Source organism: Prionailurus bengalensis, chromosome C1 (genome assembly GCF_016509475.1).
Source record: "Prionailurus bengalensis isolate Pbe53 chromosome C1, Fcat_Pben_1.1_paternal_pri, whole genome shotgun sequence".
NCBI classification, from domain to species: Eukaryota; Metazoa; Chordata; class Mammalia; order Carnivora; family Felidae; genus Prionailurus; species Prionailurus bengalensis.
Genome location: NC_057345.1, coordinates 213040714 through 213065976, shown reverse-complemented (window position 1 = coordinate 213065976; position 25263 = coordinate 213040714). Strand labels below are relative to the sequence as shown.

Here is a 25263-nt window from a genome sequence, read left to right as displayed (position 1 = left end):
GAGATCATGACCTGAGCCGAAGTCGGACGCTTAACCGACTGAGCCACCCAGGGGCCCCATGATTTCCATTTTCTAAAGCCATCTTAAATTAAAGAATTTAGGATACTGATGGGTTTAATCTGGCTGTAATTTCTTTTGCTAGCATAGCACCTTCAACTTTTCAAATGCTTTGAGACAAATTCTCTTCCTAGCATGAGGCTTAAGAGCACAGATGTGGAGTCATACAGACCTCAGTTTGAATTTTGCTTTTCTCACTTACTAATTGATGTCCCTGGACGAGTTCCCTGACATCTACTCTCTAAGCCTTCTTCTGTCCAAGTGGATAATAGTAGACTCTGATTGAGCCAGTAGTTGTGATAAATCGAAATAATAGGTACCGATGGCTTAGCATAGTGTCTAGTATATAATAAGAACTCAATATTTCCTATTATCACTAATAATTATTAATCATAATAATATTAGTGGATACCACTTAATTATTAATATACAATAAATTGATTATTATTCATAAAAAGATTCCTCTTCCTTTTCCTCTATTAGTATAACTATTTGGCTTACACAGCTGTCCTCTCATCTCCATTTTTAACAAATGAGGAAGCTAAGACATGGTTTACGAATCAGAATTTGGTTTCGTGGCAAACAATAGGCACTCCAGGTAATTGTGGTTTGATTACTGTAGCTTTATCCTAAGCTTCAAAGTCAGCTAGAGTAATCCTCCCAGTTTGTCTCTTTTCCTCTTTCCAGCATTGTTTTGGGCTTTCTAGGTTCCTCGCATGTCGATACAAAGTATAGAGCCACCTTTGTCAATTTGTACAAAAAAAATTATTTTCCTTTGGTTTGTTCTCTATCTTAGGGGAGATTGCTCATTATTTCACTGTTAAATGTGGAGGTTTTCGGGGCACCTGGGTGGCTCAGTTGGTTAAGCGTCTGACTTCCACTCAGGTATCTATCTCACGGTTCCTGAGTTCAAGCCCCGCATCGGGCTCTGTGTTGACAGCTCAGAGCCTGGAGCCTGCTTCGGATTCTGTGTCTCCCTCTCTCTCTGCCCCTCCCTTGCTGACACTCTGTCTCTCTCTCAAAAATAAAATAAACATTAAAATAAATGTGAAGGTTTTCATTTATGCCCTGTCAGATGGAGGAAATGACCTTCTATTTTAGTTTGCTGATAGTTTTTCCCCCATTTTACAAGTATTGAATGGACATTGATTTTTTTGTCAAATGATTTTGACACATCTGTTGAGGTAACTGACTTGTTTCATGTGCATGTGTAAAGAATTTGCGATCTGGCCTGGGTATAGTTTTATATTAATATTCATTAGGTCAAGATGGTCCATAGTGTTTTGAAATATTGTAGACACGAGCTCATTGTGTCAGTTTATTCTATCAGGTAAGAAGAAAGAAGTCTTTCTCTGACGGGATCTGTTTCTCCCTCTGGCAGTTTTTTTTTTTTTTCTTTCTAGGTCTGCACATTGAGGGTTGTTATATCTTCCTGAGAGATTGCCCATTTTTTCATGTTCAATGTCCCTCCTTATGAGTTTCTCTTAGAGAACATGTAATTAGGTCCTGCTTTTTTTGTCCATCTGACGATCTTTGCATTGTTAGTCATTTCTTTTCAATGCAGTTATCAATAGGGTGGGATCTAAGTTTACCTTATTGCTGTTTGTTTTCTGTTCATCTCCTATGTTCTAGGTTTTATTCTCTTTGGGAAAATTGAGTATTTAGAAATTATTTTTTTCTCTTCAGTAGACTTTTTTAGCCGTATCTTTGTTTTTTGCTGTTGTCTTTGGTTTTGTTTTGTTTTTTCTTTCTTTTTTAAAAAAAATTTTAGTTACATTTATTCATTTTTGAGAGACAGAGACACAGAGTGCGAGCCGGAGAGGGGCAGAGAGAGAGGGGGACACAGAATCCGAAGAAGGCTCCAGGCTCCGAGCTGTCAGCACAGAGCCTGATGGGGGGCTTGAACCCATGAACTATGAGATCATGACCTGGGCTGAAGTCAGACGCTCAACTGACTGAGCCACCCAGGCACCCCTTAATTTCTTATTTTTGTTTAGTGGTTGCTCTGGGCATTAAAGTAGCTAATGACAGTATAATTCTATCAACTTCCCTCCTCATTCTTTATTATATTGTTGTTCTGTATTTTCCTGCTAAGTAGGTTATAACATCATAATTCAGTGTTGCTAATTTTGCTTTAAATAGCCAGTTGTTTTTAAATAAAGAAAAAAAAAGCTTAGCTAGCCCCAAATGTACCATTTCCAGTGCTCTTTATTTCTTCCTATAAACTTGAGTTTCTATCTGTTATCATTTATATTCTGCTTTAATAACACTCTTTCATATTTTTATAGTAAGGTAGATATGTTGGCATGAGATTCTCTCAGCTGTTGTTTACTAGAAAATGTCTTAATTAACTCCCATTATCTGAAGTTATTTTCCCTGGACATAGAATTCTTGGAGATAGGTTTATTCTTTCAGTACCTTAATGAGATAATGTTATTGTCTTTTGCCTCCATAGATCCTAATGAAAAGTCATCTGTAATTCTTTTCATTGTTCAGTGTATGTATTTTGTCTTTTCTCCTGGATACTTTTAATCTATTTTTTTTAATCTAATTTTTGGTGATCAGTACTTTGACTATGATATACTTGCTTGTTTTCTTTGAATTTACCCTTCCCGGGGTTCGCTGAGCATTATTGTCTCTGGCTCATTTTTCTACCAAAGTGGGAAAAAACTCAGGCATCATAGCTACGGTCCAGACAGTAGAATGAATGAAGGGATAAAATGAAGTTGCATGCCAACTCTCTTCTAAGGACGTGTCTCAGAAGCAACCTCAAGAGGTTTCCATGTATATCCCATTATCCAGAATGTAGGTGCAGGCTTACGTCTAGCTGCAGAAGAGGCGGGCGGATGTAGCCATTATTCTGTGCAGCTTTGTGACCAGATGAGCAATTGCAGTGAAAGCAGAGGAGACAGATATCAGAGACAGCAAGCCCTTTGTGCTGCACGTCCTCTGCTACAACAGGCCCTTTTCTGCCAGCCAGCAAGTGACAGAGCTCTGACAGATCCTGGATTACGTGTCTTCACATTCTCGGCCCTTCTGCTGCACCCCAGACCTCGAGCGTTACAGCAACAAGTACCAGTCAGAAGCTTGGATTTTGGAATCAGACTGCCTGAGCCCAATCTCATCCCTGCCATTTACTAGCTGTGTAATGTTGGCAAGTTACTTGGTCTTTCTGTGCCTCTGTTTACCCATCTGAAAAGGAAGTAATAGTACTCAGCTCATAGAATTCGCACTAGGGTTAAATGAGTTATTTTAGCTAAAACACTTGGAACGGTGCCTGGTATGGACAAGTGTTTTCCATTAACAGACACTGTTTCAGCAGATTGCCCTTTGGAGCCTGTGCAGAAATGCTGCCGGAGATGGCCCTGCCTCTCACCTCTTCCCTCAACTGTTTGCTCTAGGACCCCACCTCCACTTGTCAGCCTTACTGGACGACCCGATAGCTGTGCACGTGTTTTGAGATCAGCGTGTGAACACCACTCGATTCCAGAACGCTCCCTCTGGGATATATCCGGGGACTCCACCCTGAAGGATTCATGCACATGTGAAGTTCGATTATGTTGCAGAGATCGGCTGACAGGCCGGCCTCTCTCCCGTGCCCTGACCACAGACTCTGGGTGTACAGGCAATTTGGAATTTCCCCAGAACCACTGCTTAAAGGAAGGTGAATCCAACGTGTATTGAGCCCCACCTGCCATCCTATTTAATCCTACGCAGCAGGGGTCATCCTTGTTTCTTATGTGAGAAAATTAAAGCACAGAATGATTAAGTACTTTGCCCAAGGTCACACAGCTAGTAAGAAGATTCAAACTTTGGTTTCCTGGCTTTGCGTTTCTTGTGCTATGCAACTTTGTCTTTTTCTCTCGTGGGAAGGTCGTTTAAGAGGTGGCTAGGGAAGATGTGAGTCATTTACAAAGGATGTCATGTCATTAAGAGGATGACAATTGCTTAGGTGATGGAAATGGAGAATTTTCTGGTCAAAGCCATGGTGTCTTAGCTTGGGCTTCTATGACAATACCATAGACGGTTGGCTTAAACAATAGACATTTACTTCTTATAGTAATGGTGGCTGAAAATCGGAGATCAGGGTGACAGCACGGTCAGGTTCTAGTGAGGACTCTCTTCCAGACACTGGCCTCAAGTGTTAGCATCCACACCTGTGAATTTGGTTCCCATCTGTATGCATCTGACCCCTACTCCATGTCCTCTGCATCATATCTCTTTCCCTGAGCACTAGATCTGTAGTCAAGTGAGTCCTGAACAACCAGGAAAGTGCCTCAGCTCAACATGCACAGAGCTGACTTCATCACTCTGCACTGGGAGTCTCCTCCTTGTTTACCATTGCAGTTGGTAACAACACCATCCACACTGTGCCCCAGTCTGGAAACACATTATAATTATAGCTGCTTCTTACTGAACGCTTATTATTTGCCAGTCACTGTGCCAAATGTTTTCCAGAGTTCTTCATTTAAGCTTCATAAAAACCATATGTTGTAGGCATTATCATCCCCATTCCGTGAATACAGAAACATGAGGTCAAGATGATTAAGGACTTGCCCACGGTCCCACAGTTACTAGTGGGCAGAGATGGTATTCAGCCCCAGTTCCCTTTGGCTCCAAAGCCTGCGCTTAACGTTAGGTCACACAGAGAAGGCGCATATACAGGGGCCCACAGACATGTTTTACTTGCCCGAGAAATGACTTACCAACAGCATTTTAATGTGTATTTATTTTTGAGAGAGAGAGAGAGAGAGAGAGAGCGCTCCAGAGTGTGAGTGGCAGAGGGGCAGAGAGAGAGGGAGACACAGAATCTGAAGCAGGCTCCAGGCTCTGAGCTGTCACAGGGTTCGAGCCCACAAGCCAGGAGATCACGACCTGAGCCGAAGTCGGGTACTTAACCGACTGAGCCACCCAGGCGCAACCACCCCCCCACCCCACCCGACTTACCGACATTTTAAAATAGGAGGGGTTCAAACAAGAATCAAGATTTCAGATATTTCTTGAACATTCAGAAGATCTGGCAACTGGATCCACTTTCCAAATGGCACGGTTGGCCTCAGGTGAGTGACAGCCACCCACTTTGGAATGCGCTCCAGGAGCACGCGTGCCGCAGTTTGCCACCGTCCCTCCCGCTCCTTGCTGTCTGTCTTCCAACAGCCCCACTTCCTTCATCAACACTACCTGCCTGACCCCTGCTGACGTTTGAATTTTTGGCTCCTGTTACCTGGTTTCTCTTCTCTTTCTTTCCCCCGCCATCTAATTGGTGCCTGAACCGACCGTGTTGCTTGTGAAAGCGTTTATTGTCGGTCTCACGTTCTTCATCCCTATTGCTGCAAATCGTTCCTCATAGCCTCTCACCCCAATTACGCCAGCAAACACCTGGTTTCCCGTCTCCGGTCTTGACCACCACTAATTCGCCCTCCACATTGCTTGCAATTAGGGATATCAACAAAACGTGAATAGATGACGTCCTGTGGCTTCAGAATGAAAGGCGCCCTCGTTACTGAGGCACACAGGACGGTTCGTGCTCTGGCCTCTGACCAGTGCCCTCATTTATGTTGACTTTCCCACACTCCTCTTGGCCTTATTGAGATATGGGCTCGCCCCAGTCACGACCCTTCGCATCTCCTTGCGTATTTACTATCTTTCTTTCTACTTGGGATATTCTGTGTGGATTATGTGAATATCTGTAATGGAGTATATGGACTTGAATCTCGTGAGTGCCTTTCTAAACTTTGTGTTGTTGCTTTTTTTAAAATTTTGACTTGATCGATCAGTCTCCTATTTCTTTCTCCATCAAGGTACACACAGGATAGAAAAGATGAGTCTTGGTTGTGTTTTTAGATGCCGACGGCTTAATTGGCCCATTGCTGATTTCTGTGCAGTGGAGCAAGTAGTAAGAGCTCAGGCGTTGAATCCCAGCTCTGCCCTCTACTAGCTACATAGACCCCCACAGGCTACTTCGTGTTTCTAATGTCTCATCATTAAGTAGAGTTACTAAGAGTTCTTCTATCATACAGTTAGGGCGGGCTTAGATGACATAATGCACGTAAAGGCTTAGCACCAACTGTGCACGGGAGCCCCCAGTGGATGTCATCTATTGTTATTATCACCATTTTTATTGAATTCATTTATTCCGCATTAGATCAGGAGCGGTTTTGGGAGTTTTGCTACATATCCTTTTAGAACTCACACCAACTTTATGAAGAACATAATTTCAGCTCTTTTCTGGCGGAGGCAGCAGGTTAGAGAGGTCAGGCTTGCCTTGGTCGCTGTTTGTCCTATGGCAATACGTATTAAGTATCTCCTTTTCAGTCAGAGTAAAATGGAACACGTCTCGTGAAGGATGGAGTTATATTCCACTCTAGGCCATGAAGGGACTCCTTGGGGAGTTCAGGGGTTATTAAAAGTGATGTAGTACATTTTTAATATGATCTCTAAAATTAAAAAAAAAAAACTACTGGGAACTTTATAAAATGTTGAATAGTATTGGATTTTGAAAAAAAAATTTTCTATTCTGTTTGGAAAACTACCAGGTTGATTATGCCTATTTATGAGGGATGCTTCAGATAATTAAGTCTGGGAGCTATTTTTGTTTGTTTAATATATTCGCCATGTCTTTAACGGTAACAACAGAAATTGCCAGCATTGCTAGGAGTTCTGATTAGTAAACTGATTAGTTTGCTAACTCCTAGCATTGCTAGGAGTTCTGATTAGTTAGTAAAATTATTTAGCTTTTATTTCTAAAATTTGAACAACCTTCATTTAATTTTCAAGCTGCTCTTAAACTGGTAGAGGAAGGCTAGGTTTTACTAAAGCATTGTCAAGTCTCTGCATGGACACACAAACCTACAAACCCACGTATTTGTACATAATTTTTTTAAATTGAGAAATACTGAAACATACATACAGAAAACAGAATAGAAATCACCCACATAATTAGCACATTTATTTTATTTATATATATTTTAAAGTTTATTAATTGGGGTGCCTGGGGAGCTCAGTCTGGTTAAGCATCCGACTTCAGCTTAGGTCATGATACAGCAGTTCCTGGGTTGAAACCCCACGTCGGGCCCTGTGCTGACAGCTCAGAGCCTGGAGCCTGCTTTGGATTCTGTGTCTCTCTCTCTCTCTCTGCCCCTCCCCTGCTCATGCTCTGTCTCTCAAAAATAAATAAACGTCAAAAAAAAAGTTTATTTATTTTAGAAGGAGGGCATGAGTGTATGCGGGGAAGGAGCAAAGGGAGAGGGAGAGAGAATCCCAGGCTGGCTCCGCACTGTCAGCACAGAGCATGACTCGGCTTGAACTCACGAACCATGAGATCATGACCTAAGTGGAAATCAAGAGTTGGACGCTCAACGACTGAAGCACCCAGGTGCCCCCGCAATTAGCACGTTTAATATTTTAAAAATTTTAATGCTTTATTAAGGTACAATTTAGATATCATAAATATCATTCATCTTAGGTATACAACTCACTGCATTTTAGTAAATGTATCACCGCAATGCGATATTGGAACATTTACATCAACCCCAAAGACTGCTCATGGCCAAAGTCAGTCCCTCTTCCCACCCAGCCCCAGGCAAGCACCGATCTGTTTTCTGTCTAGATTTGTTTTTTCTGGACATTTCTTATAAGTGGAGTCACACAATATGTGTTGGGTTTTTTTAATGTTTATTTATTTATTTTTGAGAGAGAGAGAGAGAGCGTGTGAGCAAGCCTGGGGGTGGGGGCAGAGAGACAGAATCCCAAGCGGGCTCCACACTGCCAATGCAAAGCCCAAGCCAGGGCTCATCCCCACAAACTGTGAGATCATGATCTGAGCCAAAATCAAGAGTCGGAAGCTCAACTGACTGAGCTGCCCAGGTGCCCCTTGCCCCTGTGCGTTGTGTTTTTAACGGCTTTCTCTTAGCTGGTGTCATTTTTTGAGGTGCATCCACACTGTAGCAAGAGTAGAAGCTTAGCTCCCTTTTACTGCTGAGTAATATCCCATTCTGTGGATACAACACAGCTTATCCATTATGGTAACCAGCTTGAAAAAAGGTGTATATTCAAGAAACCGCTAACTGTGGCTGCTTCTAGAGAAAAGAATGGGGTGTGAGGGATATTGGTGGGAGATTTTTTTCATTGTTTACTTTTTTATGTGGGTTTAACTTTTTAAATTCAGAATTATATCTTTTTTGAAGCAAAGCAAGGGATCTCTTTCCCCCAACAATGTGTCTGAAATAAGAGAAAGCCCTCCACTTACCCCAATCCCACTTTCCTGAAGGTAATCATCATTAATTTATGTTTGGCATCTTTCTAGACTCTACGGACACACGCATACATATACACCTGTTTACTTGTAAATACTTTCGTGTCCCCGTATGTCTGTACATCTAATTGGTCCTGTGTCTTACATTTCAACAAACTGGAAACACGAGCTTAATATTTTAACCCACGGTCCGCAAAGCTAAGAAAACCTGCCTTACCCGGGTCGTTGGGTGATCCGAACGCGGAAGCCGTTAAATGCATTGATCAGTTCACAGTGGGGGAACAGTGAAGAAGTATGGACCCGGTCTCCTAGCTATTCTGTGTGAACACAGTTTAATTTTTATTTTCTTAATCCTTCCCGGGGTCTGTGTTTTCCGGCAGGGTACTTCGGATCGGCCTGCGAAGAAAAGGTGGACCCGTGCGCCTCGTCACCGTGTCAGAACAACGGCACCTGCCACGCGGACGGCGTGCACTTCACCTGCCGTTGCAGTGCGGGCTTCACGGGGCCCACGTGCGCCCAGCTGGTGGACTTCTGTGCCCTCAGCCCCTGCGCGCACGGCACCTGCCGCAGCGTGGGCACCAGCTACAAATGCCTCTGTGACCCAGGTGGGTTCCCCCGTGCACCGCAGGCCTTTTCTGTCTCCAGTCTCGGACTTGTAACTCGTCGCTTGCATCCGAGCCGACGCTGGCTCGTCGAGTGCATTCGCTTGTACGTGTAACTGAACGCTGCTCGTTTGTGACACACTTTCTCTTTAGGCTTATGGTCGGCAGGGCTCGTGTTTTTTTCTTTGTTTTTTGTTTTTTGTGTGTTTTTTTTCAGTTAATTGTTTTTATTTATGTTTTTCATTTTTTTAAAATATAATTTATTGTCACACTGGCTTCGATACAGCACCCAGTGCTCATCCCGACCAGTGCCCTCCAAAAAACACCCTCTCCCTCTTCGTGAGCAGTTCACAGGCATTGCGGAAAAGTAAGAAAATCCAAGTAAGCAAAATGAGGAAAATTAAAAACAGGCTTAATCTCATAACAGCTTAATTATTTTTTAACGATTTACTAGAGGTCACTCCAGAGCTTTTACTGGATTCTGTGTCATTTAATACTGTGTTCTTAGGTTAATGGAGAGTGTTTTTCCATCCTAATAGGCATAAAAAACAGGACGCAATCCATTTAGAATTTTCTCATCTATTTAAATTCTTCCTCTGTGCACAGTATGTGTCATGGGACCTGTGACGCCCTGTGCAAATGTGCGAAAATCCCATCATTTATTTTCCAAAGATCCTCTGCATTTGACTGATTTTTTATTATTGTACATTTTGCTACTCCAAAGTCAGAGTGGGTCACCAGTCAAAATGTGTGTCTGCACAATCTACCTGTGTGGTCTGGAAAGAACACACGTGGGCAGCTCTTCTGTGTCCCTTCTCTCCTGCCTGTGTCTCCACACGTGCATGAGCTAGCCCTACAGAAGGCTTTGAAGCGTGATTCCTCTCATAGGCGCCTGCCCGTCGGCATGGCAGCCACTTCCCCAATTTTGCTTGAGTCCTGGTTCTGCTCGTGCCTTCCACCCAGATGCCTGCTCCCTGTCACCCCGTTTCACCTGCCATCTTCTCCTAGGCTGAATCAGCTTTCCGCCCCCTGAAGTCCAACAGTCGGGGCACCTGGGTGGCTCAGTCGGTTAAGCACCCAACTTCAGCTCAGGTCATGATCTCTCGGTCTGTGAGTTTGAGCCCCCCATCGGGCTCTGTGCTGACAGCTCAGAGCCTGGAGCCTGCTTCGGATTCTGTGTCTCCCTCTCTCTCTGCCCCTCCCTGGCTCGTATTCTGTCTCTCTCTTTCTGTCTCAACAATAAACATTTAAAAAAATTATGAAGTTCAACAGTCACCTTCAATATCACTTGTCTGGTCTTTAAAACATGTTAATTGTCTTTGCATGTGTCTCTCTCCCCACTGGGGGTAGGAGGAAGTTATTTTTTCAGTAACCTTGTAGCAGCCCCAGACCGCCATGTAGTGAGCACGAATCTTCCTAGGTTTTTGGTGTTTCACATGTCTGGTCCTTTCAGTGCCCTCCCTGCAAGGTAGATGGCGTCAAGCCACATCTATTAAATGCCTCCTGTTTGCTTCAGCCATATCCCGGTGGCCACATACCCAGAAGGGGACTGAATGCAGATTCCAACCCAGGGGCCGTGGCTCCACGCCCAGAACATGCTAGGGGCACATCTCGTACTCATGAATCAATGCAAGGAATCAGTAGGAATTGCAACTAAGCATGGAGGGGGGTTGAAAAACCTTTCTCATGTAAACTTCTAGTCCTCTGGTTTTCTTTTAAAACATTTTTTTAATGTTTATTTATATTTGAGAGAGAGAGAGAGAGAGAGAGCCAGTGTGAGCAGGGGAGGGGCAAAGAGAGAGAGGGAGACACAGAATATGAAGCAGGCCTAGGCTCTGAGCGGTCAACACAGAGCCCGATGCAAGACTCAAAGTCATGAGCCATGAGATCATGACCTGAGCCCAAGTCGGACTCTTAACCGACTGAGCCACACAGGCTGCCCTAGTTCTCTGGTTTTCTAAGAAATCATGGGATTGACATTTTATGTGATGACATTATATATATATGATGATGTAAATAGGTAACGGAGAGAAAAACAGTACATATTTGGAGAGAGCAAAAGAGAGAAATATTGAGAGATAGTGACTGATTTTTTTTTTTAATTTTTTTTTCAACATTTTTATTTATTTTTTTGGGACAGAGAGAAACAGAGCATAAACAGGGGAGGGGCAGAGAGAGAGGGAGACACAGAATCGGAAACAGGCTCCAGGCTCCGAGCCATCAGCCCAGAGCCTGACGCGGGGCTCGAACTCACGGACCGCGAGACCGTGACCTGGCTGAAGTCGGACGCTTAACCGACTGCGCCACCCAGGCGCCCCGACAGTGACTGATGTTAAATCGGCTCATGTAATTGTGAGAACTGGTAGGTTCTAAATCTTTAGTGCAAGCTGTCAGGCTGGAAACTCAGGCAGGGTGTCTATGTTACAGCCTTCTCAAGAAACATCAGTCTTTGCATTTAGGCCTTCAGCTGGATCCATCGATCCAATTCTGATGATCCGATGATCCAATTCTCATCGACTGGATGAGACCCTCCGGCATCTTGGAGGGTAATCACTTGACTCAAAGTCTGCTGCTTTTTAAAATACTAATCTCATCCAAAAAGTACCTTCACAGCAACTTTGTGTTGGACAAAATATTTGGGTGCTGTGGCTTAGCCAAGTTAACACACAGAATTAACTATCACAGTAACATTTTTGGGTTTCCCATTAAACGTTGAGGTGAAGAAGGTTCTCCACTTCCGTGGATGCCATGAGATGCCTTTTCTGTGCTTACACCCGTGCTGTCCTCTCAGAGCCCTGGTGGAAATGGGAATGGCTTTCCCAGTGGAGGGCCAGTTTTGTTCCACGTGCGTGGCAGTGTGTGTGTGCCGTGGAATGGGCCGTGCCGAGGAGGAAGCCCCGTGGTACCCTTGCCTGCTGGGAGTACAGAGCTCCGAGACCACTGGGCTTGCAAAACAGAGCAAGCACCTGTTGTGCCGGGAAGAACAGTGTCACTCATGCCGTGACTCACGGGTGTGCCGCTCCCAGCCCTGAGCAGGTCAGAACACAGTCTGCGATTCCCCTCGCCAGCCAGCGGGAGCAGGATCTCTCCGTCAGGATCTTCCTCAGTAGTTCATTCCCAGTCTCCCGAGCGTTCTGCTTCCTGCAGGGAAGGAAAAATCAAACATTACCAACCCAGAAACCAGCCTTGTTTTCCCCTCCTCTTCTCCTCAGACTTCCTTTCTTAATCATATTAAAATTTTCTACTTAGTTGGCTTACTTTTATGTTTGTTTATTTATTTATTCATTTGTTTATTGTTAGAGAGAGAGTGCAGGGTAGAGGGGCAGAAGGAGACAGAGAGAGAGAGAGAATGAGAGAGAGAGAGAGAGAGAGAGAGAAAATCTTAAGCAGTTTCCATGCTCAGCATGGAGCCTGACACAGGGCTTGATCCCATGACCCTGGGATCATGACCTGAGCCAAAAATCAAGAGTTGGATGCTCAATCTACTGAGCCACCCAGGCTCTCCTAGTTGGCTTATTTGTCACACTTTAAATGGAATGTAGTTATTTAATGATAAATGCTACTTTGTGTGGCTTGATAGTATTAAAATGTTGTTTAATACTATGGGGTAGAGTTTATCAGCATGTAAGAGGGGGCTTACATGGGTCCTAAATAGAAAACAGATTTCCTGGTCTTTTCTCTTTCCACACTGGGAAGTGAGAACCTGTCTGTGAGATCCCCTCCCATTGACGCTCACCACAAGAAACTGACAGGACATCTCTGGGCCACAGTTTTTGTTTTTATGAACAGCATCTTAGATGCTCGTCATCTCAACTGCACTTGTTGTCACAGCCTAGGTGGGGACAAGTTGCTGACTGTGGTCTGCTGTGTGTGTGAGGGCATGCGACACATTTCCTGGCATGGAGTAGCTAAGAGCTCTTCCCCTTTCTTTCCATCCATGGACATTCCAGCATTTCCTCTTAAGCCGCGGAAGGGTAAAGTGTCTCCTGTTTAAAAATACCACTTCCTCCTCCTGCTTTCTACTCACACTTCCTTCATGGCCAGCTGGAGCATTTAGCTCGGTAACAGTGGATGTCTAGCCACTGAACGAAGAAGCATGTATTGCCTTCCATGGTTCCTTCAGTTATTAGGCGGTGTCCCCGGGGTAGAGCCTTGGAGTTCTGTCAGAGTGTTCTCTCATCGGACTTGGGAGATAAAACTGCTTTCAGAGGGTTTGCTTCCCTCAGATCATTAGGTGACATTGTGTGAAATAAAAAAGGCATCTTAACATCTGGCAAGAATTTACATTTTAAGAGGTGAAAATGACAATTCTCTGAATGTGAAATTTTTAGTCTTAATCTTTTGGAGCATGTAATTGCTTTACCACTAGTTTGCATAATAGAAGAATCTCGTGAGAATAGGTGAAATTGGGTGTCTAGCTGAAAAGCGGCAATCCTGATCATCTTTATAGAGAGCAAACCGATCCCATTTCATAAAATGACAGCAGATTGAAATCATGTCAGGTTGATAATTAGTTCCCATCTGACAAAATGCCTTTTGGGTGACTGCAAATCAGACTTGCCAGGTGCTTTATTTTCAAACCTCATTTTTAGCTTATCAGGCTAGGGATTTCTGATGGGATTTTAATATTAAATAATAAAATGTCAGCGCTGAGTAATCACTGAAATATTATCTTGCGGTGACAATGTTAAGTGATAGGCCACACGTGCTCTAAAAAAATTGCAAATTGAAATCTCCCGAAGACTGGAGAAGGTGAGAGCGTGGAGCCCTGCAAACACTGTAGCAGGTGCCACGGTGGAAGGAACTTGTCGGGGGGCGTGCTATTGTCCTTGCAGGTGGGAGCCGTGGGGTCTCATGTGTTCTCAGTGCCATGGTGGCATCTGGAGATGCCATTTGGATGATGACCAACACTGGAAGGAATCCCTGGTTGGAGATGGTTTGCCTGAATTCATCAGTCTTGCCCCTGTCTCATGAAATTGTGTTATTACTCTGACCTTGTTAGTTGAACTGAATTAACCGTGCCATTACAGAGTGTGCCTTAAGTTACTATTTAAGGAATTTAAAATATAAGGCATCAGAGGATTTTCACATGGAAAAAACCAGTTTTTTTAAAAAAAACGTTTTAACGTTTATTTATTTATTTATTTATTTATTTTTCCTGAAATTTATTGACAAATTGGTTTCCATACAACACCCAGTGCTCATCCCAAAAGGTGCCCTCCCCAATACCCATCACCCACCCTCTCCTCCCTCCCACCCCCCATCAACCCTCAGTTTGTTCTCAGTTTTTAACATTCTCGTATGCTTTGGCTCTCTCCCATTCTAACCTCTTTTTTTTTTTCCTTCCCCTCCCCCATGGGTTCCTGTTAAGTTTCTTAGGATCCACATAAGAGTGAAACCATATGGTATCTGTCTTTCTCTGTATGGCTTATTTCACTTAGCATCACACTCTCCAGTTCCATCCACGTTGCTACAAAAGGCCATATTTCATTTTTTCTCATTGCCACGTAATATTCCATTGTGTATATAAACCACAATTTCTTTATCCATTCATCAGTTGATGGACATTTAGGCTCTTTCCATAATTTGGCTATTGTTGAGAGTGCTGCTATGAACATTGGGGTACACGTGGCCCTATGCATCAGTACTCCTGTATCCCTTGGATAAATTCCTAGCAGTGCTATTGCTGGGTCATAGGGTAGGTCTATTTTTAATTTTCTGAGGAACCTCCACACTGCTTTCCAGAGCGGCTGCACCAATTTGCATTCCCACCAACAGTGTAAGAGGGTTCCCGTTTCTCCACATCCTCTCCAGCATCTATAGTCTCCTGATTTGTTCATTTTGGCCACTCTGACTGGCGTGAGGTGATACCTGAGTGTGGTTTTGATTTGTATTTCCCTGATAAGGAGCGACGCTGAACATCTTTTCATGTGCCTGTTGGCCATCCGGATGTCTTCTTTAGAGAAGTGTCTATTCATGTTTTCTGCCCATTTCTTCACTGGGTTATTTGTTTTTTGGGTGTGGAGTTTGGTGAGCTCTTTATAGATTTTGGATACTAGCCCTTTGTCCGATATGTCATTTGCGAATATCTTTTCCCATTCCGTTGGTTGCCTTTTAGTTTTGTTGGTTGTTTCCTTTGCTGTGCAGAAGCTTTTTATCTTCATAAGGTCCCAGTGATTCACTTTTGCTTTTAATTCCCTTGCCTTTGGGGATGTGTCGAGTAAGAGATTGCTACGGCTGAGGTCAGAGAGGTCTTTTCCTGCTTTCTCCTCTAAGGTTTTGATGGTTTCCTGTCTCACATTTAGGTCCTTTATCCATTTTGAGTTTATTTTTGTGAATGGTGTGAGAAAGTGGTCTAGTTTCAACCTTCTGCATGTTGCTGTCCAGTTCTCCCAGCACCATTTGTTAAAGAGGCTGTCTTTTTTCCATTGGATGTTCTTTCCTGCTTTGTCAAAGATGAGTTGGCCATACGTTTGTGGGTCTAGTTCTGGGGTTTCTATTCTATTCCATTGGTCTATGTGTCTGTTTTTGTGCCAACGTTTATTTATTTTTAAGAGAGAGACACAGAGCACGAGCTGGGGAGGCGCAAAGAGAGAGGGAGACACAGGATCCAAAGCAGGCCCCAGGCTCTGAGCTGTCAGCACAGAGCCCGACGTGGGGCTCAAACCCACAAGCCGTGAGATCATGACCTGAGCCAAAGTTGGACGCTTAATCGACTGAGCCACCCAGGCGCCCCTCAAGTATCAGTTTTTATCTCGGATGCTAATTGACTGTCACAAATGAGACCGGGGACAACTTGCCCATCATGTATCTCTGCTGATTTTTCTCTACCAGAGGGTGGGTAACTCATTTAGATCATCCAGACTGTAAAAGAAAGAACGTTTAGGCTTTTCTCCAAATAAAAAAATTTTGAAGGAAATCGTAGGAATTTCAGGTGCTGCTTTTCCTATTTTTTACAGATGCCTCACGTGGGGGCTGCATCTCTGGTCTCTGTGGCCCGAAAGACAGCTGGTGCTGCTCCCTCTAAAGTCACACTTGTCAGTATCAGCACTCTGATGGTGTCTTCCGGAAACACAGTCTAAGATAAGACTTACTGCCTAGGATTTTAATAGCAGCTCAATAGCAATAAAGAAAAAAAGAAGCACACCTACAAGATATGAAGCCATTTAGCTCGCTAATGAATGTGTAATTGCATTTAGATTCTTGGATAAGTGCAGTGGACCACTTTCATCTTTTATGAACCAGAAAGCTTTATTTATTAGGTTCACTAAGATGAAGGCAATTCTTGTGTTTAAGAAGCTCCAGGGGATTCCTGATCTACATATCACAGATTCCTGAGAATTATTGACTGTATACCTTATGGTATCTCCTTTCCCCACATCCCAACCCAGTGGGCCAGTACCGTGCCCTTCCTTTGTTATATCTCAAAATGTGATACCTGCCCTCAATGCCGGCATACCAACTAGGATCGTGTCTACCGAGCTAAGAGCTGTAGTAGTGCTGCATAATCTGTACTCTTTCTAAGAAAAAAATTTAATTCTCTACATTGACATCGTGGTGGCAGTAAGAAGAGAAGGTGTCCCACTGACATCTGGGAGCTGGTCGGGCAATTACAGGTAGGACCTCGAGGTGTCAGGAGCTGGCTGAGTGCTGTGCTCACAGCTGGGCCATTGTGTCTCCTGTTGGACACAGGCCCATAAATGGTCCCATGGAAGCTGACGTCAGACGTGGTCACTAACAGGCCATGATAAAGTGAGACAGACCAGACCATTTCATAATTCTAAGTACAGACAAAACCAAAGTCACCATGCAGTCCACAAAATACCACAACTCCTCTTCTTTCACAGATAGATTGAGGCCAGCCATTTCTTTATTAATCACAGCTTTAGCCTTGACCTAGCTTGCCCTTGACATAGATAAGATTCATTGAGATACTCAAACATAGAACTGCTCCTGCTTTGTGACAGCACCCACTCTAGAGTGAATCCCCCCCAAATCGTCCAGCTAGAGTTCAGATCCTGTAAATAGCACCTAACCCCCTGGTATTGAGACACCTCATGGCTCCCCTGATGTGCGTTCTACCTTGCCGCAACGAATAATAGACCCAGCTTGTTCAGCTATAGGTGTATCTTTGGTAGCCTTTAGTTGAAGAGCACAGACAGTGCTTAATTGACTGAAATGTTCAAAATAGCAAAGGTTCAGTCGATCAAAGTTTTGTATGAACAACAGCTCAGTCAGAACTTCCTGGACAGAGAGATATTGTGGATTTATACATGGGGGGAAGGACACTATGGAACACAGGTCCTGGGGGGGGGGCGTGTGGGACGGGGAGGAGAGGGGAAGTTCAGAGAACAGTAGATGCACTTGGCTGCAGAATAAGATGCACTAGGGACAGTAATGAGTGGTGAGGCTGAAGTGCTCACTGGGGCACACGGAGAATCTAGACGCTGACTTTGGAACGTGAAGACTTGCAGACATTTTGCATTGTATGCGAACTGACCTGCGTTTTAGAAAGATTATTCTGATAGAATAGGGAGATCTCTGGGAAGAATGGGTAGTTCTAGGAAGAATGGGGAAGAAAGATTATTCTGGTAGAATTCGATATTACAGATAGAATTACAATCCAGAAGGGCTGGTAAGACCGCAGGTGAGTCAGGAAGCTTAGGCAGGTGGAAATGAGGACTTAAACTTGTGGCTGTGGGAAGGAAAGATTGGACCTAAAATCTAGTCGACAGGTTGACTCATCAGAGTTCGGATCCGCCGAATGCAGGGAACAATGTTCTGAATGGAGTCAAAGGTACCTCTCCGGCTTTAACTTGGGAAACTCAGAGTAATAGGGAGATGTGCAGAAGGAGCCTGTTATGGTACACAGGCCAACAAAGGTGGATGTGCTATTAGGGAGTTGTTACCTAAGCCTGGGACTGGGTGAAGAGACTGAAACCAGAGGAACGAGGATGGGCTCCGGGGGTATCGGCGCTAGAGAAAGTCAAGACAACTACTGCAACCGTTGGGGGTGGGGGAAGGGGGCAGTTGGGGGGTTGTGGGAGAATTTGCAGGGAGGGGGCTGAAGCATCGGCAGCAGAGGCTGGTGGAGGCATCACTGAGCTGGGAGGGACACCGGGTGAGCAGCTCACCTGGGGACATTAGTGGGGGTGGGAGGAGAGGGCACTGCCCAGGGTGTGAGGAACGAGGCCACCGTGGGCCCAGGGAGAAACTGAGTCAGACTTGCCCACACCACAGGAGGCTGAGGAGCCTGCCCCAGTGGCGTCCACAGCTGTGGCCACGGCTATTCTTCGTCTCCATTTTGTTTTGATTTTAATTTGGGGGGCATCCAGGGAGAATTAGTGCTATTTGCCTTCTTTAGGCCGGTGCCCTGAGGGATCAATAGAAGGAGAGAAAAGGACACTAGTAACGAGTAAAGAGCACTTCACTGGTGGAGCATATGGAATTTTTATGAGATTTTTGACGTTAAAAATCTATTCACAAGGCTGCTTTTTAACCTCGCTTTACATGGCTAATCCATATGTAGGAAAGCGTTGATGAGCTGGCCTTTAATTATGGTGGATTTCTGTTCCTTCTGCTCCCACTGCTCCGCTTAAAATTCAAATAGCTGAGAGCTCGTTCGTGGCTGAACTATTGTCGAAAAAGAATGAGATTTACCTACTGGCAGTAGGTTTTAGAATAGTCTGGGAGTATTTTACATCATCTGACCTGGAACGCAGGTTAGAAATGGCAGCTGGTAACAGCTTGGTCACTAAGCAGTGCCTTTCCGAGGATGGCTCTCTTTGAAGCAGTGCCAGCATGTAATTTCAGGAACTTCTCATAAAGTTCATGGCCATCGGGGTCAGATGGGGATGTACTTGAAACTATTCCGTAACTAAGCCACTGACTCTTATTTTATTTTGTGGTTGGGAGTTACTCTGATCCGATTGCTACTATTTTGGGGCTTGCTGAGAGTCTGGGCATCTGAAAGGTAGAATTGAAAGTCCGCATCCTTGCCTCTCTTACCAGGTGTGATGGGAAGGGGCCTGGCTAAGAGTTGAGCAGAGCCGAATTCAAGCCCCAGCTTTGTCACTGAACAGTTGTGCAGTCGGTCTCTGTTGGCCTTAGTTTCCTCTTCGACAAAATGGGGACAGGCCACAAGGCTCAAATGAGGTGATGCATATGATCGTGCACTTTGAAATCTATAAAACAATGAAGCAGCCATGAAAATGTCAACTATGCCTTTCTCTGGGGAAGATTGGTGAGGAATTATTAAATCTGTGCTGGGATTCTTTTCATATGAAGTTCAAGGCTAGAGTTGGAGTAGACATGGGATCCGTCTTCATGGCCATAGTGGATACAGGTCCACTTATAGGATTCCGTGATTGCTTGCGGCCTTGGCTCTCGGTGGCTGTGGTGATAAACATTTAAGTGTCCGGTGTTGGGCGGAGCCCTTTAAGTGGAATGGTCACTTGGATCCCATAGTCCTTAAGTAGTGGGACCATGGTGGTTGTCATTTCTGGGCCCGAGATGACAGAGCTAGTTAAGGATGAAGCTGGGCAAGTGGGATCCAGACCCCAGGAAATGGGGTCAAAGTCTGTGGCTTTGACTCACCACTGGTACCTAAGGACTGAACAGTGAAATATTTTAACCAGATTTTCTAAGCAGTAGTTGTCTTAATAGCTACCTCAAAAGAACACATAAAGTTGGGATTCATCAGGGCGTTGATTCAGCTATACTGATCCAGGCAACGCCCTTTATCCAGGCGGCTTTGCCTAAGTAGCTCCCATCTGTGAGAATCGCCTGCATCCAGACTCTGCGCCCGTCACTTGACAAATATTCTCTCTTACTTAACCCCAGGTCATAGCATGCCTATTTTTTTATTCAAGGATGAGAAAATCGAGGCAGGGAGAGTAAACAACAGGTGGGAGGGGTCACAGAGCCACAGATTTAACTGGGTTTACCTAAGCACTGAAGCTCTTGACTGATAGGCAGACTCTCAGCAGAGGCCTACTTGTGGTCCCCCAAGTTGTGTGTGAAGCTGGGCACTCACCGACATCTGTGCCAGTCACAAGAAGAAGTTTCCAGACCCCGCTCGTCCCAGGACAGCTCCTGAGATAAGGCCTGGAAAGCGTCCTTGGCTGTGGTCTAGTGAGTGGCTCTTGACCACTAGTCCCTTACTTTCTAGCACAGAGAAGCACAGTTCTGGCTTTCAGAAAAGTGACCCGCTTGTGGATAGTTGGGCCCCTTCCGCCTTTGATACCTTGAAGGTTCAGCTGTTTTGAAAACAATGCCAAGGGCTCCTTGGGACGGAAACTTGTGACTGCATCTCACCTGATGTCTGCTGGCTGCACTTATTTAAAGAAACTGCTCTCTTGTGACTCAGAGAAATGCAGACATGCCATGTGGCAAATGTGTCACCCTTCAGCATAGGGGACCTCTCTTGATTGGTGCTTCTCACTCCCGGACTCTCCAGCGCCTGGGAGCAATTTCACCTTTTTTCTTCCCACCAGAATCTGAAAGTCTCTTGCATTGATTGTTGTAGGCCACGGAGGCCTTGGATGCTGTTTCTTTTCACCCGGCTCTGGTAATGTCCCTGGAATGGTCTTTCCTCTTCATATTTGGCTTTGGTTTTTAGTTCTTTGCCTCGAGAGAGCTCGGATGTCCTACCTTCCAGTGTCACTCCTTCCCACGGGAGTGGTTCAGTGGCATTGGCCTGTTGTCCCTCTCAGTAGTGGAGGATCCGCTAGGCTTCAGATCCCCAAGGCTGGTGACCCTGTGACAACGTGCTGTTGTAGGTGATGTCGGAGATGTATGGTGACTGATGGCAGCCCGTGTCCTGAGTCCCAGATACACAACCCGAAAGGAGACCGAAAACCTACACTTTCTTCTGGTCTTTCAGTCTTCACTGTGCTTTTATTTTTTATTTATTTATTTTTTCAATGTTTATTTATTTTTGGGACAGAGAGAGACAGAGCATGAATGGGGGAGGGGCAGAGAGAGAGGGAGACACAGAATCGGAAACAGGCTCCAGGCTCCGAGCCATCAGCCCAGAGCCTGACGCGGGGCTCGAACTCACGGACCGCGAGATCGTGACCTGGCTAAAGTCGGATGCTCAACCGACTGCGCCACCCAGGCGCCCCCACTGTGCTTTTAAATTCTTTATTGATTTGAATTTGTACACAAAGCTGCGGACAATGCACTGCATTTCTTCCATCAGTTTTCTATCACAGTCATTAATTTTCAACGTAAGGGCACATGATGAAAGTTGCTGCATATGCCGGGTGCTTTTACAGAATTGCTTCAGTTTTAATGAAGATTCAGAGCCCTTAGGTTTGCCTGCAGCAGAGTGATACATAACCTGTTTTTCAGTCCAGCACATTGTCAACTCAGAGCACTTGCTGATTTTGCAGAGCGGTGTGTCCTGTCCCGGGTCACCGGGGGCTTCCTTACGTGGTGCCACAGTGCTCCCATTGGCTTTATAGGAGTTGCCTACAGAGATCATTAGCTGTTTGGGCTGAAATGGTAATGAAATGTTTATGATTATTATCAGGATCATGTTTCATTTTTTTCAATACCAGATGGTTTTTATGATCTAGATCAGAGTGAATGTCCGGGGTTTAATTCATTAGTAAAAGTATACCTTTTAGATTGGATAAGCCCAACTGAAAATAAGTGTGGCCTAAGGAATATGGACAGCCTCGTGGTCTGATTTTGGGACAGTTTTCCTTCATCCATTACCTCCCCAAAATACCTTTTCTAATAGTTCCCTGATGCCTAAAATTTTATGTGTGTGGTTTTATTCCTTTAAGTTAGGCAATGTCTCTGCTAATTAAACCTCTGTATTAGTTCGTTACTGCTGCATAACAAAACATTCCAAAATCTGGTAACTTAATACAATCTTTTATTGCCTGTGATTCTGTGGTTGATAATTTGGGCAGGGCTTAGCTGGGACGTCTCTTCTCTGCTCCACGTTGTGTTAGGTGTGCTCACTCATGCTTTTGTGGTTGTCCAGAAAGTTAGCCAGAGACTGGCCAGTCCTGGACGACCTCATGCACATGTCTGGTACTTGGCTGGAATGATGGGGAGCATCTGGGCTACATGTTGCTCATCATCCAGCAGACCAGTCTAGGCTTCTTCTCATGGCAGCAGGGTTCCAAAAGCAGCAAGGGAGGACAGACACATTTTCAACGCACATTTTCAGAAGTTTCTTCTTCTGTTATGTTTGCTAACATCTCACTGGTGGAGTATGTCATAGAGCCAGGTCTGTAGCGACAGAGAATTTGTGGCCACCATTTTTTTTTCTTTTTGTAATCTACCATAATCTTAAACCTAAATATGTGAGGAATGTGCATGAGTTTAATATATAAGAACAGATTTGAGGAGAAAGATAGTTGAAAGACAAAAAAAAGTGTGTAGTTATGATTGAGTGAACGAGATGAGGTCCCACTGAACTTGTCTGCCCCAGGAATAAGGAATATCTTGGAGACAACTGCTCTCCCTATATCATAGTTTCTTCATAGTTCTGTGTGGATTGAGCCTCATCTCTCCTTTATTTCAAGGAAGTCTCATGTTCTACGTACATTATTCATACACATACTCAACTAGGATGTACACTTTTGATTTTTCACTGCTTTATAACTTCTTTATTGAATAAATTCCCTATTTTTAGGCATCCTTAGTGATCACTTAGTAGAGGCAACAGGAACAGAACTCAACAATTACTCAAATAATCCAGTTCCCACTCCAGTTCATTTGAATTTATAAATTGTCTTTGCAATCCAGTTGCCTCAAGGTACAGTAGTTCTGGTGGTTAATTTCCTCCATGAGGTTCTTTTTCTTCCCCCTTAATTAATAACTTTATTTTATGTGTTTCTGTTTCTTATTTTGAATTTATTTTTATTTTTGTTTTTATTATTTATTTTAAGAGAGAGAGACAGAGAGAGAGAGCGAGAGAGCAAGAGAGTAGGGGAAGGGCAGAGAGAGAGGGAGACAGAGAATCCCAAGCAGGCTCCGCACTGTCAGCACAGAGCCCCATGTGGTGCTTGAGCTCAGAAACCATGAGATCATGATCTGAGCTGAAATCAAGAGTTGGACACTTAACTGACAGAGCCACCCAGGCACCCCTCTTGTTTTGAATTTCTAATGTGAAGAAAATACAAGGGATAATATACAAAACAGTGTAGCCATTACACACTTTTTTAAGTTTTTATTTAACTTCTAGTTAGTGAACCTACAGTGTAATATTAGTTTCAGGTGTACCGTATAGTGATTCATCACTTCCATACAATAGCCGGTGTTCATCATGACAAGTGCACTCCTTAATCCCCATCACCTATTTCCCCCATCCCCCACTGGCCACCTTCTGGTAACTATCCGTTCTCTAGAGTTAAGAAGCTGTTCTTTCTTTGCCTCTTTCTCTCTTTTTTGCCCCTTTGCTTATTTGTTTTGTTTCTTAAATTCCACATATGAGTGAAATCATATGGTATTTGTCTTTCTCTGACCGACTTACTTCACTTAGCCTCATCCTAGGTAGTTCCATCCACGTTGTTACACATGGCAAGATTTCATTCTTTTTTATGGCTGAATAATATTTCATTGTATATATCACAGCTGCTTTATCCATTCATCCGTCGGTGGATACTTGGGCTGTTTCCGTACAGAAATTGGCTGTCATAGATAATGCTGCTACAAACATAGGGGTGCATATATCCCTTTGAGTTAGTAATTTTGCATTCTTTGGATAAATATCTGGTAGTGCAGTTGCTGGGTCATAGGGGAGTTCTATTTTTAACTTTTTGAGGAACCTCCATACTGTTTTCCAGAGTGGCTGCACCAGTTTACGTTCCCGTCAACAGTGCAAGAGGGTTCCCCTTGTTGTTTCTTGTGTTGTTGATTTTAGCAATTCTGACAGTGTATTTACTTTAGAATAACAGTGACTAAGGAGGAGGTTGGAGGATTGCTTTGCATTGTGCCTTCCATGAGAAGGAAAGCAGATATACCTAGGGAAAAAAAAATCTACCTTTGCACTGTGGAGTCCATGCACCAGAATTTTCTGGAATGGTCTTTATCACAGTGTTTTGTTTTCCCACACACAAGTCCTTTGGTACTAAACTATGTGTCCAGGGGGGCCCCTCTTATCATTGGAAACAGCCTAACTTTGTCAGATCATGTTTCTCAATTTTTGGTTTGTAAAAATGATTGTAGATTGGCATTTTTATTCTTCTTTTTGATTAAAAAAATTTCCCCAGATTTTTTTGGATATGACTGCCATATAACATTGTGTAAATTGAGGATGTAAAGGGTGTTTATTTGATACGCTTACATGATATTGCTAAACGATTACTACCATAGCAAAGTTAACACCATCACATCACCTACTTACTAGTTCTTACTTGTGGCAAGAACATTTAAGATCCTGCTTTCTTAGCAACTTTCAAGTATGTAATACAGTATTATTAAATATTCACCCTGCTGTACATTAGACCCCAGAACTCTTTGCACCCTTTAGCCTGTGTCTCCTTAGCCCCAGGAAACCACCCTTCTATTCTCTGTTTCTATAAGTGCTGTCTGCCATTTTCTGATGGTATTCCCTTAGCTAAAATGATATTTCCATGGGTTTAGGAACCTGGATCAGAGGTGTGGGGAGAATTTCACTCACTAATCTGAATTTAGGCTTGCTTCTCCACATTCTGATTGGGGGTGTATGACTCCCAGTCCTACAAGGAGAAAAAAATGTTTGCCACTTCTATACCCTTGTTACCTTCTCTCATTCTGGCCTTTCTTTTCAAATTTGGCACCTGCTGTCAGCATGGGATTCCTTTGTATTGCTTTATTCCCTTAAGCAAATCGGAGAGGAGTATAGTTTCCATTTAGTCTATGCACCTGTGGTTGGTAGGTCATCCGACCACGTTTCACTATTGTTTATTTATATGCCTATGACTGGTACATGTTCTGACTGTGTGTTTTGTCGTTGTATTTGATATGCTGAGGGAAAGCCATAGAGATTAATTACCGCGCTGTATAGATATTACCGTGCTGTATCTAGCACCTGCCATAGATAACTCCTACCACTTCCCTGCCCTTTTGAGAATCAGAAGTTGTAGGAGATGTACGCTTTGCTATTGTATAGCTCAGTGGTTCTCAGACTTCAGTGTGCATTAGAATCACAAAGAGGGCTTCTTAAATCAGAGTGCTGGGCTCCGCCCACAGAGTTTGAGTCAGCAGGTCTTGGTTGGGGCCTGAGAACTTGAGTTTCCGACGAGTTTCTAAGGGATGCTGATGATGCTGGTCTTGGAGCCACATGACAAGAATCACTGGTATAGTGTGATGAATAGACCCAAGCCCCTTTGAGGGCGAATACCTCCA

The 25263-nt window shown here is 44.0% G+C and overlaps 1 protein-coding gene across 2 annotated transcripts in view; it reads left to right on the top strand.

Annotated features, from left to right (window-relative positions):
* Nucleotides 1–25263, top strand: part of DNER (delta/notch like EGF repeat containing) — a 322783-nt gene that overhangs the window by 244797 nt on the left and 52723 nt on the right. The window contains exon 8 of one of the 2 annotated variants that reach the window (XM_043578058.1): nucleotides 8692–8916. The exons of the other annotated variant lie outside the window; for it this stretch is intronic. Coding sequence (XP_043433993.1) covers nucleotides 8692–8916 — 225 coding nt within the window. The remainder of the gene's footprint in view (nucleotides 1–8691; nucleotides 8917–25263) is intronic. 2 annotated transcript variants of the gene reach the window in all.